Raw genomic sequence first — 20616 nt, forward strand, 5'->3', positions numbered from 1 at the left:
ACATGGTAGAATCTCTTTGTTTGGAGAGCAGGAAAAAAAGTAGAGAGGCAGGCAGGCAGGCAGGCACAGGAGCACAACAAATAAAAGCAGAATGTAAATGGGGAAAATTATGTACTAACTCTCTTTCTGTAAAATATTGTGTACAAAAAGTGTTTCAAATCTCTCTCTTCTCACTTCCTTCTTCCTTCTTTCCACTACTAGTCCTGTTACACTACAATTTTTACCACCTCTCTCTCTCTCTCTCTCTCTCTCTCTCTCTCTCTCCTACAACAAATTTTTTCTTCAAGGATTTCTTTGTTTTTACACCTCCAAGCAAAACTACCAATTCCCACTACTTCCGCTTCCAAATCCCCCACAACTGCGCAATGCAAGCAACCACCACCCCGTAGCTCACACATTTCACTTCTGCTCAGTAGTTCCGATTCCGTCAACTCCCAATCCTGCTTGCATCAACACAGCCAACAATACAATTCATTCAGCTCGCGTTTCACAAACCATCATCAGCAGCAGCAACAATGTCATAGTTTCACACACAAGCAATTTCAGCAAACCGTACCTCAATAAAGCGATCCACCCAAACAGTTAAAGGCCCTCCTTCCCACATGGAAAGCATGCTCTTCAATGTCTGTCTTTCAATCCAATGCAACTGAATGCACAGACTAGGATTGAGCGTTATCGTCATCTGAGTCACTCCCTGAAGAACTTCCAGAATCTGAATCTGCAAGCATCCCACCCCACAAGACGTTTAAGCACTATCTCTTTGTTTTGTTTTTTTCATTCTAATTCAGAAACTATAAAACTTCATTTACACCAAATCTAAATCCATTTCAGTTTTGGGTTATACCGCTTGATGAGGAGGAGCCACTGCTCGAACTACCAGAGCTGCTTGAACTATCACTACTAGCATGGCCACCGACATCTTTCTCAATCTCCACTGGTGGGAAGCTGCTCATTGGCATGTCATCGCCAATGTCCACGTCTTCATCTCCCGCTTCACCTTTTTTCAACCTCTTATGCTCCGCAGTTGATGCAACTTCAACTTTCTCACAAGCAGGTTGTTCCTAGAACAGTAAAAAAGATCACGATTTCAATAAGCAAACAACGTGCAAGAAAAATCATAGTACGAATACAATGCCATTGTAAAGCTACTTCAAAATTCAATCAGGCCCTTACCCGGTGCCCTCTGTTTGAAGCAATGTTGCTATTGCTGTTGCTGTTGGCGTTACCCATCAATGCTTGCCGCTTAATCTTGCTAACCATCTTCTTCCAATTCGTCACAAGCCGATCAAGCTCCCAAAGGGTCTCCGTATCAACGGCCTCAATGTCAAGCTCAATCTCGTCCCCATCCTGCTTCAAATGCCCATTCCTCTTCCTTATAATCTGCACAACCTGCTCCATCTTCTCCTGAGGCAAACTCTGCAACCCAATTCCCAACTTTTGCTTCTCCTCCATACTCATATTCCTCTTGTTTGGGTCCTTCGCCTTTGGCTTCGGCTGCTTCAATGGCTTCACTCCCGACCCCTTCAACTGTGAACTCGTCCTCACAGGAGAAGAATGCGCCAATGCTGGATTCGACGACGGGTTTGATGAGCTCACAGGAGCTGGAACGGGAGACGATCGAACTGGCGGAGGCCGAACCGGCTCAGGTTTCTTCTCTATCCGAACAGGCGTCTCCCTCCTTGAAACCCTCTCGGGCTCAACATGGTTCCAGGAACTCGCCTGCAATTCCTCATCAGAACCCTTTTCGGACCGGAACTCATCCCCGTGTTTGTCAATCAGAGGCTGAAACAACTCCTCGAACCTCGAACGAAGCTGATTGGCAAAATTGTAGACCTCGTGGCCTTGGGGATTGTACCGCATGGCATTCTCGAAAGTCAATCTCACATCAGCTGCAAAATCAGAAGGCGTTAGATAGAGACCCTTGGCGAGATAGGTTTTGACGGTGCCGAGATCCATCGGTTTCTTGATGATGTCGTAGTAATCGTGAAGGCCCAACGCAACTACATCAACTGGTTTGTTGAAGATCCAGGCATACTTCTGCTTCATCAGCTTGGATAATACCTGCCCGCAATTCTTCATCAAATCCCCATTTTCCAAATGCGACCTCTTGGAATTGGAACTCGATTCCTTGCCGTGAGCGACCGGCAAGGGCCGTTTCGACCCAGCCATCTTCTTGTTGCCGATCGGCTTCTTATGAGCCGACTTAGGGTTGAAGTCGCCGGCTTCAATTCGGTTCTTGAGAACGCGAATCTGGTCGAGCTCAAAGAGGAGGCGGTTCTTGAGCTCAACCAGCTCTTTTCCCGAATAGCTCGCGATGTTGAAGCTGACGTATTGGGAGTGAACGAGATTTACGTCGTTCGTGTTCGATCGCCGATGGTGGTTGATCGACGAAGCGTCATCTGATGCAGTCTGAGTGACGGCCGGCGACTCATCGTTGAAATCGGGATGATGAGCTTGGAATTGTCGCTTTTTAGGGTTAGGGTTACGGTTAGTGTTTGAAGAAGAAAAGGGAACTTTCCCCATGAATCCTCCTCCGGCTCCGGCTCCTCCACCTCTGGGTTGCTGCGGCCAATTGGGTTCGTTCCGGTTCGCTAAGACGGCGGACGCCATAGCTGTACGGTGTTCGAAGCTTCGGGTAGGGTTCCAGTTGGGCTCCGGCTAGGGATTCTCAATGCAGGTGAAAGACCAGGCACCATGAATCGGCCCCGACGTAACCCACACGCGCCGCCAATAATTGGGATATAGAGAGGGGGCGAAGAAGGTTTGCGTAGAGAGAGGTTAGGGTTTGTGGGACTTCACCCTAATCTGAGCGAGGAACGAGAGGAGGACGAGGGCCACTTCTTAAAGGCGGCCAGATCTACCCGAGGACGTTTTGGGCACTTTCTTGACCGTCAGTTGGGCTAGGATCGTTGATCCGACGGTGCAACATGATTTCCTTGCTGCCCGCGGAACTGACCGTGTGAACTGGCAGGGACGGTAGGGATGGAAAAGACGAGTGCACGTGGCGGAATGTGGAGCGTCGATTTCAGGCCAGGGCTTCATCGAGGCGGGATCTGTAATTTGGAGTTTGATTTTGGAGTGAATTTGGTGTGAATGTGTCGCGCATTTAGGGTTTTCCAAAAAGTTTGAAGCGTGGGATCCACCGCCGATGACGTGGACTGGGCTCGGTCATGTGTGACTGTGCGTTCCTGCCGTAAACGAGAAGTTAAAGATTTTTCAGTGTGATCGCCACACGAGATGGTATACCACTTATCATTATATAAATGATTGAATATGTGTGTTAAAAAGTTAATAACTTAAGAAGTAAAATTTTTCACCACTTACATAAAAATAGGTGGTGTTCCACCCGTATTCCGATCACAATAAAAAAAATTTCATTGCGATGAGGGGGCAGTGATCTCTTGTGAGGTTCCTTTAGTTTCTTCAAGGGTATTTTGGTAAATGAAAACAAGATAGGGGTTTATGAAAAGGTGTTCAAATCTCCCGCATCCATTTTTTGTGTGGCCTCTACCATTGATTGATATGTATCCATAAACTTAACATTTCTTAATTCTGTTATAATAAACTTAATACGTATCAATTAATGACATAGGTCACAAACAAAATATGTGCAGAAGATTTAAACTCCACCAAATGGGTATATATCCCAACGCGACACCTAAAACGATAAGAATTTCAATGTTTCATAAAAAAAAAAAAATAGACAATAAAATAAAAAACATGTGCGTAAACTTTTTTATATATAAAAAAAATTAAAAAATACACTCTCTGATGATTTTGCAAGCGTCACCGTAAGGTTGAATTATAATGTTTTGTATGTTTAAAGAAATGAGTGAAATTAATTAATTTTGATAATTGTAATTGAAAGATATGTTTGGTGGTTAATTATGGTAAGATGGTTGAATTGATATGTTTGTATTTATTCATTAAAAAAAAAAAAGGAATAATTCTTGCATTGCATTTGAAAATTGAAATGCATGTACCAAAAGCATTTGGACAAAAAGAAAGTGGTCTGTTTAGGGAAATTGGATTTGTGAGTTGAATTGATGGAAAAACTAATCGAATAATGCATTTTCCATTTTACAATCACACCAAATTAATTAATGCAACTTGGTATTATTTGAGTTTGAATACTTAACATGTCTAAAACAATGGTCAAAGCCTTGAATGAGTGCGTTTAAACCATATGTCACCAACTTTTCCTTTGGTTTTTATTTGGTTTCCCATATTGCCCCTTATGAACTACAAGAAACTGCAAACCTTCTTCTAGATCTTAATTACACACTCATCATCCGATGTGAGGAGGCCACCGGATCATTAAATATGATTTCTTCTAACACACCGGATTTAGATAACTAGATGGAAACCCGAATCGAAATGGGTTGGTCGACACTCGAAGGAGGACGAAACAATAACTTGCGTGCAAATACGTGTAATAAATAGCTTCGAATAATCTACTAAAAATTCGGCAAAATTTCCTTTGAAAATAGGTTTAGGCCCAAATTCAAAATCTTGCTGAAAACTTTATAATTATTTCAACACAACATCCCCAAAGGGCCACACCTAATGGATTGTATATCATCCATTACATGCATAAGGTTACAACAAAAAACAAAAGGGAAGACATGAAGGTGTTAGGGAATCTTGGTTTCTCATCCATTAAGACATAGACGTTCATACAAAAATGACATAAGGGACTAGTTCTACTGAGTAGGAACTGATCAAAGCTGTAACAAATCACCTCGACGTCAAGAAGATCTATGCCACTAAGTCAAGTAGTATAGCATACAATTCCATATACAAGCGGTAACTAGTGTGAGTTGAAAATGTAACAATACAATAGCCGTAGCTAGTGGAAGCTGAATGGACATGTCCACGGTAGGGACAAGTTGAATATATTGTAAGATAACACATATAAGTGTAAGCTGAATATCATGTTTGTATTATAGACAAGATGAGTATGAATCATATACGTGTAACATGAATGACATGTTGGTAGTATGGACAAGCTAAACATGAATCATGCATGTGTAAGCTGAATTTCATGTTAGTAGTATGGTCAAGCTAAATATAAGTCATGATGTGTAAGCTAAATGTCATGTTCGTGGTACGGACAAGCTGAATATGAATCATATATGTGCAAGTTGAATGTCATGTCCGTGCTATGGATCATACATATGTAAGCTAAATGTTATGTATGTAGTATGGACAAGTTCAATAGTATTATCATACTCGTGTAAGTAGAATGACATGTTCGTAATACGGACAAGCTGAATAATATCATCATATACATGTGAGTTGTGTCCTACGGCCGTATACTGGTACAATACTCTAAATATGTGTAAGTGTATGCATATCACAACATAAATAACAATCGAGAAATCAATATTCATACAATCATCATCATCATTATCATACTCGTGTAAGTAGAATGACATGTTCGTAATATGGACAAGCTGAATAATATCATCATACACGTGTGAGTTGCATCCTACGACCGTATACTGGTACAATACTCTAAATGACATGCCCAACCCCGATATCTTCCAAACATCAATGTAGGCACGTGCTGGCCGACACCTGAAGGTGATGAAGTCATACTAACATGCATGAGAACTATGAAGAAAGAACGAACATAAATAAAACTTGTAAATTTAACTATAATGAGTATGCAATTGTGGAACGTGTTCATAGCATACAACTAATCCAGAATGTGACAGCCCGTCCCTAATTTTTCAATTTAATAAGTTTTAAAAATGTGATTTTACGAAAATGCCCTATAGGCGAAGGTTTTGACTTTCATTGACTAACGTGTTGTGAGACGTACTAAACATTCTTTTAGCGTATTCTTGAAGTACTCAACAAGATGAATGAGGAAGCGCAAGCAGAAGTGAATTTGGAGTTACGAATCGAAAGTATTTTGAAGAAATAACTATTTTAATTATATTATATTAGTGTATGCTAAATTAGGAGGACATGGGGTGTGTGTGTGAGTATGCGTATGTGTGTGTGACAGAAAAAAAAAATGATTAAAATGAAAGGCAGATGCTGCGGGGGAGGAAGCTCCCATCTGATGGGAGATAGACGAACCAGAGAAAGAGGAGATGACTGGACTAATGAGAGGAAGAGAAGGGACGAAAGGAGAGAGAAGGGACGACCGAAGCCATATATAAGTATCATTAACTCGTTAGGCCTACATCACCCGACTGAAGCTATATATAAGTATCATTCACTCGTAGGTGAACCGAAACCATATATAGGCATCATTCGCCCGTAGGCCCTTCATCACCCGACCAAAGCCATATATAAGTATTATTCGCCCATCATTCGCCCGTAGGCCCTTCATCACCCGACCGAAGTCATATATAAAATTATTCGCCCATAGGCCCTTCATCACCCGACCGAAGTCATATATAAAATTATTCGCCCGTAGGCATATATAAGCACATAAAATCATAAACATAATATTTCCAAAATATATCTCATCAGAGCTCAATAGCTCAAACATCATATCATATATCATAGAAGCATTCTAGCTCAAATCATCATCATAAACCATGTTCATAGTATATAATCATAAATCTTTCAAGGGACATAAATCCGATAAAGCATGATATTTCATAAAGTGTAAATCCAAATTACTCATAAAGGTTTCATAAAACTTAGTAAAAAAATCATGCTTTTCATGTATGCATTTCTAGTAATAAAATCATGCATTTTGGAAAGGGGTCCACTTACCTTACTCCGTCATTGAAGAGCCGTGCAAACTAGAGAAGACGGAAATGCCACTAACAAACGCACCTAAGCACATAAAGGGACCAATTAATAAAATTTTACTATAATAATTGAATTTGAGAAAACAAACGTCGTTAACGGATTCAGGACATCAAAAAACCTAAAGGGGGACCTCGGGTACCCCCACGCACGTGCCACCACGCTCTGAGTTGGGTTGCCATAAAGTTGGCCTAAAAAGTCGTCAGTCCTGCCGTCCACGACGTCGAAGCACAATACCTTCGACGAAAGCGCGTGTGCTTCATGCGTCGACCATGACAAGCATCCACGCGCACCCACGCACTGACCTGGAACCTGGGAACCGATTAGGTCAGGTCGAATCTAGTTTTCAAGTCTGGGCTTTGTTTAGTGAGCTGACGGCCTAGGTTAGGTCAGTAGCAACTTTGGTTTGGATTCGGGTTTAAGGGTAACGGGTCGGGTTGATCGAATTTCAGGCCGTGGGTTCAGCAGAAAACTGGGCAACACTTCCCGAGCTCTGTTCGAGCACATTTCTACACCATTTGCAATGATTCAAAAGCCAAAAAGAAGCTTAAGATGAGAAGAATAGATTCGCACCAATTTGGAGCGGTATGGTGGCCGAAGTTGGCTAGAAAATGGCATGGAAGTCTCGGCTTCTCGCCAGAATCTGGGAAAAGCTAACTTTGAGCTATTTCTGCGTATAACAAATTGTGTGCAACTTAAAACAAGCTTCGATCTAACCTTAAAACACATTGCAAAGGTTCTAGAAGCTTACCAACATCGGAAAAACCGCAAAACGTGTTGGAGTTCGTTAGGGAAGATAATGAACAGTGACTCCATCACTGGAAGGGTTCCACGACGATTGGCCTGGGGTTTTCGAGGTCTCCTCATCTAGTGATGAGGTCTATTGTCATGTGAATGAAGCTAAAAAAGGAGAAGGAGAGTTTGTAGAAGAGAGAGCTCAAGGGTGAAGGAAATGGGAGAGAAAAGTGAGAAGGAGAGAAGAGAGAGGTCCGAGAGTTGTACACAGGAAGGTGAGAAGGGTGAGAAAGAGAGAGAGTGAGCCAGGGGACCAAAAAGCCCCATATGGCACACCAAACAAGATCCAAAAAGCAACCATTTCAAAATATCTCCCAACCAAAGTGAAATTACAAAATTGTCTTTCCAATTCGTAAAATCCGGGACAAGTCGTTACACTAAACATGTGTAAGTGTATGCGTTTTGGACTGCCACTCGATTGTGTGATAGGCGGAGATCTGACTATTGGATCGTTATGGAATTATAGTATGTGGTTGTGTATGTAACACAACGCCTTTGAGAATTTACAGATAAAAATGCGACATGCAAATCTTCCCGATTAGAATTTACAGATAAATATTGTTGATCGTAGTTTTGACTGCTTTGACTGATGGTTGACTTTTGGTCAACATGCTGCAAATCATTCTTGAATATCAATGTTAGCATCACTAAAAACCCAATAAAGCCTAGCAGTCAGATTTTGCCCATCGTCACTGTATTTCTTATTTCGGTGAAACCTTCATTTCTACTAAGTATGGATATTCAAAAATGTAGCATACATTGAATTTCTCTTATGATGGTGAACTACGATTGACTTGATCCATTCACAGAGTATGCAAGCAGTCTAACTCGAAAGTAGATGCAGCCATAATGTTAAATAAAATTAAATGTTGAATAGTGTATGGAGTTTGGGATGTGAGATTATTGTGTTTCGGTCTAGGTACGAACTTTACTAGATTGACAAAGACAAAACTCCTTAAGGGAAAGCTAGCCGGAAGTGTGTTTCGGTCTAGGTACAGACTTTACATGTATGAATATTTTCAGAAATGTTTTTTTTTAGCAAATATTAAACATACCCACATAAATATGAATTTTAGTTACATTTTATGAGTTAAACAACCTTTTAGATTTACTACTAAGTCTTATGACTTATGATGATGATGATTGTATGAATATTGATTTCTCAATTGTTAGTTATCTTGTGAACTCACAAGTTTGTCTCGGAAAATCAAGCTCGACACAAGTTCACAGGTCACTAGAAGGTCTTTAGAATTTAGACAACACTCGTGAACGACCCCATGCACTGCCACATATGTTGGTAACCATGGTGGAGGGTTTTGTAAACTTAATTTTTCGACCTTAACCAAAATGGTCAAACTTATGGGGTAGCTAGAGCTCGACAAGGGAATCAAATTTCATAATTGGGGCTGCAACTAATTGTGGCCGGAAACCAACCAAGCGCACTTGCCAAAACTGGAATTTCAAGGGTTTAGATCCCAATACTATGGACACAAGACCAATTCAAAGAATACCAACATGTATATAACGAAGAGTAGATAAAGTTTCATACCTCACTAGAAGGAAATGGTTGCCGGAAACACTAGAAAAAACGGCGAAGAAAGTCAAAACGTATTGTTGCCTTCTCATCATATTTTCATAAAATCCGGTGGCTCCTCAACTAAATTGACGCTACTAGAATGATGATCTCATCAAGGCTTTCCATAGAAACCAAGATCACCCCAAACAAAGGACGGATGAGGGAGAATCGATCGGGTCAAGTTTGTGGGTTACAAGGTCAAGAGTGACCCTCAGTACTGATAGGGGCTTTCTATTTAGGAAGGCTCCTAATGCTTACAAGGAGTATAGGTACTCCTTTTATCACCAATTGATGTTATAATGAAACCTCAACTTACTCTCTTCACACAAACATAAATATATTTAGTGGTACTCAAACATATATTTATAAAGATACAGGTATATGTTTTGATGGTCGGTACAAATTTGTGTGTATTTAAAGACATGAAACACAAACTGTCCCTTCAATTTGTTCCAAAAGATGATAACATTATCAGGTAACAAATATAATGGAGGGGTCGCAGCAACACTCATCCAAGAGACAACAGCAACACAACGCTGCAAGGCTGCATAATTAGTGCAAGAACAAATTAATTAGTAACTGCATAAGAAGTATATTAGAAAGAAACTACCACATCCCTTTTTCATACATGCATCCTCATGTGATTACATAATACATACATTTATATAAACATATGATTTGTTCAGAAGTGCTTTTGGAATAGCTGAAAACGCTTTTAGAAAACAAAAATGTTTTTAAATTTCAAAAGCACTTGCATTTTTATTAAGAATTGATTCTAAAAATATTTTCACCAAAAATATTTTGAACTATTTTATAAACATTTTCAAACAAGTCCATAAAGGACGTTGTCGAATTAAAATAAATTTTGCTAAAAGTAATAAGGAGAAAAGGAAAGAAATAAAAGTTAACTTGGCAGAAAAAAATATGGAATAAATAAAGAATAAAGTTAATACCATCCTTCAAGGAAACCTGGTTCTCTTTTTGGTGGTGGAGCAGCATTATATTGTGGAGGAGCCATCACAGGAGGTCCTTGATAAGGCCCTGACATCGATTTACAAGTAAAAACTATGTTAATCAATAATCTAGCTCCTAAATGCTATCAATTCCCAATAAACTACATCATGATCTCGATATCCTAATTAATTATTTTATCATCAAATCATATGTACTTAGAAGAAGTCCAAGCAGTCCTAGCACAATATCAAAAAGATGAAAATAATTTAGAGATGGTTAATCCATGGGGATGCAGCAAATTATTTGATATAAAATACAGATCAGATCGAAACATAAATATATTCTTTAGATTGTAAACAAACACGAGCAAATAATATGATCATGATCATCAAAGAAGGATCGATCAACGAACGGCTAAACCAGTAATCATTATCCATATAGATTAAAGAATACATCAGAATTATGAATTGAGCAAAAGATTAAAAGAAGCCCTGCACTGCACATATGATATATAGTTTGGTAATCAGAAAAGAATAAAATAACAAGTAGAATACGTTCGTACGTACCTTGAGCAGGTGGATACGGGTAACCATACTTAGGCTCATTCATCTCCAACACAAGACAATGATCGATCAGTGAAACACCAGAGAGAAACACAACTGCATATATTTTCACTAGTTTATATAGATATGAGATTTATATATGGTTCTCGCACTAATATAATATTTGCATGATGAAAAGAAGAATCGAGAATATATTTGTTGTGATAAGAGTGAAAGGTACTACTTAAGAACTACGAAGGAAGGCTCCAGAATATGGCTCTGAAACTTGACGAAGACTAAACATCCTCTTTTCAATTTTTATTAATTTAATTGGGGTGTTTTGATTGGTTGGTTTACACGCATATCAATTTAAAGTTGGAACTTTCTTTTCCATGATCTATTTTCTTTTTTATGACCTATATATATACATAGAGTAATGTTGTTTTTATCATAATTTATATAATATTTATTTACTATCTTAGTAGTAGATGAGTTAGACAAACTACATCATTTAATTTCAATCTTTTTATTAATTAAAATACTTAAATAATCTTAGATGACAGAAGAAGACTCCTCATATACCATAATCATCATTTAATTAATAATCTTTTTATTAATTATTGATTAACATTTTGGATTAAATACTAATTAATTTAAATGATGTGGTTGTCCACATCAGATGCCATCTAAGGTGGTATACAATTATAGTACAAAAATATGATAAGAATAACATTATATATATATATATATATTATATATATATATGTGTGTGTGTGTGTGGAATGATGAAGAGGGAATATTAATTTTACTTTTAGGGAAGCTGCTGTTTTTCTTGAGACATGGGAGTTGATCGAGTTGTGTGCATGCGATGAGAGATTATCTGAAAAGCTTATGTATTAAGCTCACAAGTATTTTGGGAAATACCTACTTGGTGCATGGAGATACTGGAAGCTACCACACAACCTTTTTTTTTCTTTTTCTGTTGCTTCTTTTTATATCCCCTTCACATTGACATTGTAAAATAATATCTTAATTTACTTCAAATCAATACATTTCGGATTCAAACGCTATTTCTCTTCTTCATGTAGTTTAATAGAAATAAAATCTCTCTATAACACATCCTCATGTAGGAAATTCTATCTCACTTGTGAGCGTGGGAAATTACAGATATTATATTTGCACGATGATTTTGGTTATTCTTTTAGGCTTATTAATATATTTACCTGCTTAAATTGCTATTTTCATCTCATTTAGTCTCAATTCACCCATTTTCCTCCACTCCTTCTAATAGACATTATGACACATCCCGACCCGGAAAGTTCCATTGGACTCTGAATCGAGTTGTGCTGGCCGACACCTGAAGGGTGACGAAGCCATAAAGTGTAGTGTAATGGAAAAAGAATATGAATAAATTTAAACCTAAAAGTGCCTAAACAAAGAAGTGCGCAGGTGAGCGGGATTGAACCATTTTCACACGTGATAATAGAGCATAAGACAATATAATGAATAGGATGAGGGTTATGCCACTGAAGGTAATCATCTCCTGAGATTTGCCAGAATCCTTGTAAATACATAAGCACAACTACTAAACCTGGAGGAGCGAAAAACAAAGTTGAGTGGGTCAGCAAAACAACGTTTTGTAAAAACCTTTATTTTCGAATATACTAACCCCTAGCCGTAAAACAAGTATAGTTTCTTTAAAACATACTACGTAAGTATGTAAACGATAAATCATCAGCATTATAATAGTATTATAACCAGAAATATGTCAAGTCATGATGTATCAAATGCCACAATAATATAATCATGTGATAATCAAGTATAGCTAAGTGTTCATCCATCTAGGCTGACACACGAGTTCAAACAGATAATTTCTTATACGAACAAGACTGGGTATAATTGATATCCTCTAGTACTACGATCACGTGAAAGTTGGTGCAGAAGCATGGTCACATACAAGTCGGATTGCTTAATGCAATCTACCCGACAGGACTAGCACCTAACTTGGATCCAAGGCAAGCGAATGGTGCGATGTGAACATACACGTGAAGGACTGGCACTGGCCCTGGGGTGAGTACTAACACCGGTACAACAAGATGAGCATGTACAGATATGTATGAATGTCATGATAGTAATATCTCAACCCTATAGCAGCATTTATCACAATTTATATCACAATAACGAACACTTGGCAATAAGTGTAAAAGTGAAGTAACTACACATTTAGGGAAACTATCAATATGTATAGGTATAAAATAAACTGCCCACTCACAGATACGCAGTCCAAATGAAGCCTTCGAACCTTGCTTGACCCCGTACGTCCTCGGGATACGTTTTCCCTAAATGTGAAATTACTAATTTAATTAGTTTATTAACACATATACAGAAACTTAAATAAAACCTCCATAGATTACTCAAACATAAGGTTTGAATATACGAAAATGATATACTCGACGTCATGGACCCACGCACGTCGACCACACGTCGACCGGAGGTAGGACGCGCCACCATGCGTCGCCACAAGTGGCTGCACAGGCAGCCATACGCGCCCATGCGAGTACATACGTACTTGCCTTCCTCGTGAGTTCCTGAATTTTTTTTTGTAGGTTTTGGACCAACTTCCCAAGCTCCTAACGAGCTCGATTCTCAACCAAAAACAATTCTACAAAAACCAAATTAAAGCTAGAAATGAGATGAATCGATCCATATTCACAGAAAGTTCAAATGTGGTATGTGTCGTCTAGGAATTTGGCCTGAAAGTGGCCAAATGGCCACGGTCAAACTTTTCCAGATTTTTTTGAATTTCTTCCCAACTTTCAGGGTTGTTTTCTAACTCGATAGTTGACCAAACTCAGTGATTCAAAAGCCATTTTGAAGTTAGGAATATAGAGAATAAGTCTATACCTATTAGGAGTCCAGTCGTGGTCAAGGTTGGCCGGAAAAATGAGTTGAAAATGACCAAATGGTCACAGTTCCTTTGCTGGAAAACTGAGCAGTCTCCCCCTCGAGCTTTCTATGCTAAGACATTTGTTGAAAACATGTACACAAGATCAGAGTCAACTCATAAGAATGATATGAAAGTTCTTAGGATTTCCCAAGGCTTACCTAAGCCGTGATGAAAATCGTTGAACCAAAACTTATCGAGTCAGACCTTCCGAGTTGGACGTCCAAAATTCAGTCAACACATGATCAAATGGTATGGTTGAGTTCGTGGAGTCAAGATGAACACAATGGTATAGTTTTTTTTGTCACGTTTGTGTGTTTTGGTGTGAATTTGAGAAGGTTGCAGAGAAGAAGAGAGAGCTCGATGAGGAAGAGAGAGAAAAGAGAGAGAGTGATGTGAGGGTTGCTTTCTGATTGGTTGGGCAGAGATAAAGAGAGGTGATTGATTGGGTGAAAGAAAATGGGAAGGAAATTGATTGGTGGTGAGTAAAAAGGGGAAGACATGGGTTACATTAAAAGAAAAGAAGAGATAGGGTTAAGTTTTCAGATTTTCTATAGTACAAAGAAATGAAAAACACTTGTAACAGTGTTTCTACACTGGTAGAAATTCTCATACACTCGTAACAACGTGTACAATTTAAATGTGATAGCGAGAAATAAAATAAAAGCGATATAAGTACGACGTCACTTGCCAATAAGGGCATAATAGTCATTGCACATAGTCGAAAAGAAGTTACATAAATAATATAGGGACGGGTCGTCACATGTTAAAATAAAAGGTAATATGGACATTTCGTTTCTTACATAGGTGAAGATATGCCCCATGCCTAGCGATGCGGTACTTACATGGAAATTTTGGGTGATCACCCTATATTTACTAGGCTACACGTGAATTGTAGCAAAAAACGTTGGGGAAACAAATTAGGTTAAGTGAAAGAGGAGAAATGAATTTAGGCTTGCGAATCTAGTCCTTGAGTTCAATCGACAATTAATCTTCTTGTAAAAAGTTTATTGTAAGTTAAAATCAAAATTTTAGTTTGCATTGTCAAAAATAGAATTGGGATCATTTTAGCTGGCAGGATTGGAGGCAAAGAGTTATGGTAAAAATGAAACGTCCATACTATCCTTTACTTTAGTGTCTATATGACGGAATGAATGAAAAGGGTGATTGTGAGTAAATGAGACGAAAACGTCAGTTTAGGGGGCAAAGTGAGATAAAACCAGGTTCATGGCTAAAATGAGACTAAATAATAATTTCAGGGGCAAATTGATTAATAAACCTAATGTTTTTTTAGCCACCATCGTTACATACTTACAGTTTAATGATCTTCCTCAATCCCTCGAAGAATTTCATTTTTGTTGCATCTCATCAGAAGTTGGCTCATTTACTAATTGATGATCAAAGTGGGAGGAATTGATTTGAGGGGTATTGAATTGTTGAGGAGTTTGAATGGAGAAGAGTCAAAATCGGATTCATGTTGGAGTTGTTTATTAAAACCTTCCGAAATCAGAATGGATTCCATATAAACTATTTACTAATTCACTTAAATAAGAGTGGTAATTAATATACCTACATAAATATTTTCATAAATGTTTTCTTTAGCAAATATTAAACATACCTACATAAATATGAATTTTAGTAGGGGTGGGTTCGGTTCTGTTCGGTTCGGTTTTTGGCCGAAATCGAAAACCAAACCGAAGTTACTGTTCGGTTCGGTTTTTTTTTGGTTTTTTTCGGATCGGTTTTTTCCATGAATTTTTTTTTTTAAATCTGGAGCTTGAAGTTTGTTATTAAAATTAACAAACTTGTAGTCAAATCCATGATGCATTCCTATAATGAACACATGAATTAACAAACCTGCAACATCAATTATTATAAAAATAAAAAAAAACCCACAATTTATTCTTTTTCCAGTTCACCCAAAAAACCAAGAATTAAACCTTTACCTCCATCTTGCAGATCGAACAAAACAAAATCAAGTACATACAGGAAAATCCCATGGCTCACATTTATAGAGGTCGACCTCTGGGATAATTTCTAGCTCAATGGTGCGACCATTGATTTTTCGATCCAGATAGTAAGCAACAAGCTCTTCATCCGTTGGGTGGAATCTGAATCCAGGAGGAAGACTTATGGGTGCCATTGCAGTACTCTTTGAGAGTGTGAGAAAGATGAAGTTAAACAGAGAGAGAAGAAAAAGATGATGAAAGATGAGAATTGGGAATTGGGAAAGATGGTTTTTTTCGGCTAGGGTTAAAGAAATATGAAATATGGTTTTTTCGGCTAGGGTTAAAGAAGATGAAAGATGAGAATTGGGAAAGATGAAAGGTGGGGATTGAATGAAAGATGGGAATTGATAACCTATTAAACAATTATGATCCATCTTGTTTTAAATATGCTACTCATAATGGTATTAGCAAGAAAAAACTTGCTGTCAAAATGGTTTAAGGGAAAGATACTCAACTAAGTGAGAATGGGTTCGAACCCCTTTGGATGTGAACTTTTTTTTTTTTTAATAATTAAAATATATTTCGGTTCGGTTCGGTTTTCGAACCTCAAAAATCGAAACTGAACCAACCAAATTCAGTTCGGTTTGGTTTGACAATTTCGGTTCGGTTTTTTTCGGCCTTGGTCTGGTTTTCGGTCCGGTTTTTTTCTGTTTTCGGTTTTTTGAACCCACCCCTAAATTTTAGTTACATTTTATGAGTAACCTTTTAGATTTACTACTAAGTCTTATGACTTATGATGATGATTGTGGATGCAAATTTATTCTTCCTTATTATTGGACAAAATTACACCTACAAAACAAACAACACCTTAGGTCAAGGCCAAGAGCCTCATGCGCCCACGATGAATTGGGGGGGGGGGGGGCTTTGGCTGAAGAACCTTCGATGCCAAAGTTAGAATTTTGAGGGAAAAATGTTTGGAGAATTTAGAAAGAGTATAGAACTTAGGTTTTGGAGAAAATGTGGGGGTTTATATAGGGGTGTGGTCGACCCCTTTGGGAGGAGAAGGACCGGCCGGCCACTTGGATGGTTTTTTGGGTGAGATTCATGATTTGTTAGCTAATTAATAAATTAATTAGGTAATAAATCAATTAATTAACTAATTAATATAATTAGAAAGGAATGATTTGGGGGTTACCTCGTGGAGAAGATTTGATGAGGATAAATGAAATAGGTTTTGAATAAATACCTATTTTGGGCATTTTGACTTGATTGAGGGATGATTGCTCACTGCTTGCGCATAGAAATCCTGATGTACCTCAAGGGTAATCTTGTCTTTTTATCCAAAAATTCATGTGTCGCCGCCATATTTTTCTTGACTATTTTTGGCTTCACAAATGCCCCCACACTTGTTGAGCTGCTCGCAGGAAAGAGCAGCATGTGTAGAGATCTCCAGCTTTGATGCAGATTCTCACTTGGACTTGGAATTAGATTCTTCTAGGAAAGATAAATAAATCGCCTTCAAAGCCTATTTAAGCCTACCTTAATTAAGGGATTAAATCAACTTTGGAGGGTAATTATGTGTCCCTACAAGAAAGCGAGAAAACTAGAGGATATTTGTTCCTTCTCTCCTAGCACTCTTCTTTGCTTGCCCGTGCATAGAACCACCTTCCATTGATTTCTTTGTCTTCTCCGCGCCGCACTGATGTAAGAAAAACTTAATTATCCTTGTCTTTTTCTTGGGTGGTGCTGCCATGAGGTTGCTATCGAGGTGGTGCGGCACGTCGGCTGGCAGAAGTCAAGAGTCGGCTTGGCATGGGCCAAGGAAATGGTGTGGCAGAGGCCATTGCTTGTGCTACTTAGCTTGACTGAAGCCAAGGATTGGCTCAGCATGGGCCGAGGAAGTGGCGTGTCATGGGCCACAGTTTGGGCTGCTTACCAAAAATGAGGAAACTGCTTGAGTTTGATTTCTTAGCTGTCGTAAATGGAACAATCATGGATTGAGCTGCCAAGATTGGAGTTGCTAAAGATGAAGTGTCGGATGAGCGAATTGTTGAATTCACTGCCTAGTTAGTCTTCAAGCATTCGATCTTTTGAACTATGTGGCCTTATCGCACTGGAAAGCTTACCCAGATTGGTGTCGGGCAATTAGTTTACCCTCTCTTACTGGAGAGCAATTAGTTTACCCTCTCGCACTGGAGAACTTATCCATATGGGTGTCGGGGAATTAGTTTACCCTTTCGCATTGGAGAGCAATTAGTTTAACCTCTCGAACTAGAAAGCAGACCCATATAGGTGTCGGGGAATTGGTTTACTCTCTCGCACTAGAGAGTAATTAGTTTACCCTCTTGCACTAGATAGCAATTAGTTTAACCTCTTGCACTGGAGAGCAGACCCATATGGGTGTCGAGGAATTGGTTTACCCTCTCGCACTGAAGAGCAATTAGTTTATCCTTTCACACTGGAGAGCTTACCCAGATGAGTGTCGGGATATTGGTTTACCCTTTCGCTCTCTAGGGGATTGGTTTACCCTATCGTACTGGAGAGAAATTAGTTTATCCTCTCGCACTGAAGAGCTTACCCAGATGGGTGTCCAGAGATTGGTTTACCCTCTCACACTGGAGAGCATAGAAGTCGTTGTCGTGAGTGCTGCTGAGAAAAACTGTACTGCTGAACAACTGAAATAATCCTCAGCTTACGAGGTCTTGTTTGGCGAACTGCTTGTGGAACCCGCATAAGGGTGTAAGTGCAGTGAGCTACTCCTAGAATTATTACGCTATCATTAGGTGTTTCGTCGTGTGCCCTTTTGAGGCTTGGTTGGCGCAAGCCACATGGTAAGATCGGCACGGTTGGGAGCCATGGTGTAAGATTGGCATAGTTATGAGCCATGGTGATAAATCAATAGCTGTCGGGAGCCGCAGAGCAAGTAGGCACGGCTGTGAAAACATAGATGGAGCTAGCTTGGGCCAGCTTGTGCGCAACAAGAGAAATTGGACCACTAGGTCCATAATGCTCGGCTACTGGTGATGTGCTGCTTCAGTATTGAATCGTCTGGAGTGTTAGGAACAAAGTCTACCCCTGATTCTTGGTAATTGGGCTGGTGTGTCATTCTGGTACTCGTTTGCCTCCATTGTGCCATTAGGCTGAGCTGCCACCTTTGTTGGAACATAAATAATCTTTGTATTCGACAATCTATATGGGATAGTCCCGTTTGCTCGATCTTTCATTGAAAGATAACCTGTTTATGTTAGTCATGTCTCATTGGAACGCCTTGTCAGTAGCTTTGTTGCGCTGGAAATCGCGCAATCGCTCGATCACGAGTCTTTTTATTTCTTCTTGAATTTGCCTTTATTAGGGGTAGCGGAGCTCTCAGCTGCCCCCGGTTATGACCTACTGGTCTAGGTTGCTCTTCCATGTGTTCGGCTCGTCTATGCCGCGACTGCGGTGCATGTGGTATGTTCCTAACAGGCGAGCAGGTAACTCGCAGGCTATTGGTTGAACTTGAGCCGGATTGAGTAACTACTTCTCTCTGTCCGCTGTGCTGCCTACTTTGATATGAGGTGAATGATGCTCCTTGCGGGCATTGTTGCGAATGAACACTTCGTCTGGATGGTTGCTCATGTTGATTATCGGAGTGTGGCCCTAACCGTGAGTGTACGTTCGTTCGTGGGCCTAACCGAGAGTGCACACTCCTCCGCGCGCTAAGACGAAAGTATACGCTATCTCGGGGGCCTAGTCAAGAGTGTACTCCGTTATAACGCTTGGTTCGTGACTGGTCAAATGGCTGCTTGTTGGGACGCTGTTAGAGAGGTTCATCGTCTGCCTTTGTCCTACCTTAGGATACCTCTTCTAGGGCACATTGCATCTCGGTACGCTGCAAGAGCTGATTCACCAAGGTTGTCTGTTGTACGAGAGCACTTGTCAACTCTATGACTTGTTGAGACAAATGTTGTTCGCCATTCAGGTTGGAAGAGCTTGGACGGAATACATCTCCTTGAGTAGTGGAAGTGTAATAGACTCCGGGAGTGAGATTTGAGTTGGGATGTCAAATCTGCAGAGAAATTGGGTGAAAATGCCCTCGATTCAATTGTCGGTTTAGAAATCTGAAGCCAGGACGGTTGAACCGGCCATGGACCGATCGGGATCACCGAGTAAGCCACGAGAATGGGTTGTGCTGCGGAAGTGGGTCATGCCACGTGCAGGGTTCGTGGGCGTGGTGCGACGCTATTAGTGCATTGGATCTGGGTCGAGGGAATGGTCAGCGCAGCTTGGGCCTGCAATGCATCTTGGGCAGTGGTTTGAGCCTACTCGTGTTGGGCTTGGCTAAACTGCCCTACGTCGTGGGCTGCAAATTAGGCCATATGCTTGGCTACTTACGCAGCTGCTGCCAGCGCTTGGGCTTGGGCTTAGTCCTGGGTTTAGGCTGCTGTAATGGCAACGCATAAGGCCATGGTCTGCTGCCATGGAGCTAGTCTACTCCCCACTGCCATAGTGGTCCTTATGACTGCCATGGTAGTGGTGCTCCGTGGTCGTAAAGTTGCTCCTCTTGCCACCACATTGAGCCTTGTGGATCGTCGTGGTGGGGCTACATCGCAATCTTCATCACTTGATCCGGATCTTTGAATGTAGGAAGTTTCGTTCGTTGTGGTTTCCAAATTTCTTGTCATTGTATTTTTCTTTTACGTTTATTCAAAGAATTTTATAAAAAAAAATGCTAGGAAGTAGAACGTACAAAAAATCTACAAATGAATGAGAAATTAGAAACGTTGAATGCAAGAGTCTTCTTCAAGCGAGTGAATCAAACTTTCAGGGAAAGCACCAATTTGTGGATGCAAATTTCTTCCTCTTTGTTCTTGGACAAAATTGCACCTACAAAACAAACAACACCTTAGGTCAAGGCCTCACGCGCCCACGATGAATTTGGCAGGGGGGGAGGCTTTGGCCGAAGAACCTTCGATGCCAAAGTTAGAATTTTGAGGGGAAAGTGTTTGAAGAATTTAGCAAAAGTGTAGAACTTAGGTTTTGGAGAAAATGATGATGTTTATATAAGGGTGTGGCCAGCCCCTTTGGGAGGAGGAGCACCGG

At 39.9% G+C, this 20616-nt stretch overlaps 1 protein-coding gene and 1 long non-coding RNA gene across 3 annotated transcripts; both read right to left on the reverse strand.

The window, feature by feature from the left end:
- Positions 1 to 94: 94 nt before the first annotated feature.
- LOC103429528 (transcription factor GTE7-like) lies at positions 95 to 2818 on the reverse strand. Of its 2 annotated transcripts, XR_001789307.3 has the most exons (4): positions 1174 to 2818; positions 845 to 1061; positions 557 to 718; positions 95 to 440 (listed from the first exon to the last, which is right to left on the reverse strand). XR_001789307.3 is itself a non-coding variant. In XM_017330708.3 (3 exons), exons 1-3 carry the CDS (start codon positions 2608 to 2610, stop codon positions 660 to 662), a joined length of 1713 nt encoding a protein of 570 aa, XP_017186197.2. In that variant the 5' UTR covers positions 2611 to 2814; the 3' UTR covers positions 95 to 659. The 2 variants fall into 2 exon arrangements, 1 of the variants encoding a protein (XP_017186197.2); XM_017330708.3 differs by having other exon boundaries at positions 95 to 718; positions 1174 to 2814.
- A 6647-nt stretch (positions 2819 to 9465) lies between these two features.
- LOC103445013 (uncharacterized) lies at positions 9466 to 13761 on the reverse strand. The gene is made up of 5 exons (XR_530711.4): positions 13747 to 13761; positions 13546 to 13659; positions 10666 to 12980; positions 10099 to 10186; positions 9466 to 9689 (listed from the first exon to the last, which is right to left on the reverse strand). It is a non-coding gene; the product is annotated as an uncharacterized lncRNA (long non-coding RNA).
- Between the last annotated feature and the right edge of the window lie 6855 nt (positions 13762 to 20616).

The sequence above is a fragment of the Malus domestica genome, chromosome 10 (genome assembly GCF_042453785.1).
Source record: "Malus domestica chromosome 10, GDT2T_hap1".
NCBI classification, from domain to species: domain Eukaryota; kingdom Viridiplantae; phylum Streptophyta; class Magnoliopsida; order Rosales; family Rosaceae; genus Malus; species Malus domestica.

What these genes read in the sequence shown, in the direction of transcription:
- LOC103429528 (XM_017330708.3), bottom strand. Translation starts at nt 2,610, where the DNA reads ATGGCGTCCGCCGTCTTAGCGAACCGGAACGAACCCAATTGGCCGCAG. An exon ending in CTTCAAACAGAGGGCACCGG is followed by an intron (nt 1,062 to 1,173) that starts GTAAGGGCCTGA and finishes TTACTGTTCTAG; the next exon opens with GAACAACCTGCTTGTGAGAA. An exon ending in TGGCTCCTCCTCATCAAGCG is followed by an intron (nt 719 to 844) that starts GTATAACCCAAA and finishes GGATGCTTGCAG; the next exon opens with ATTCAGATTCTGGAAGTTCT.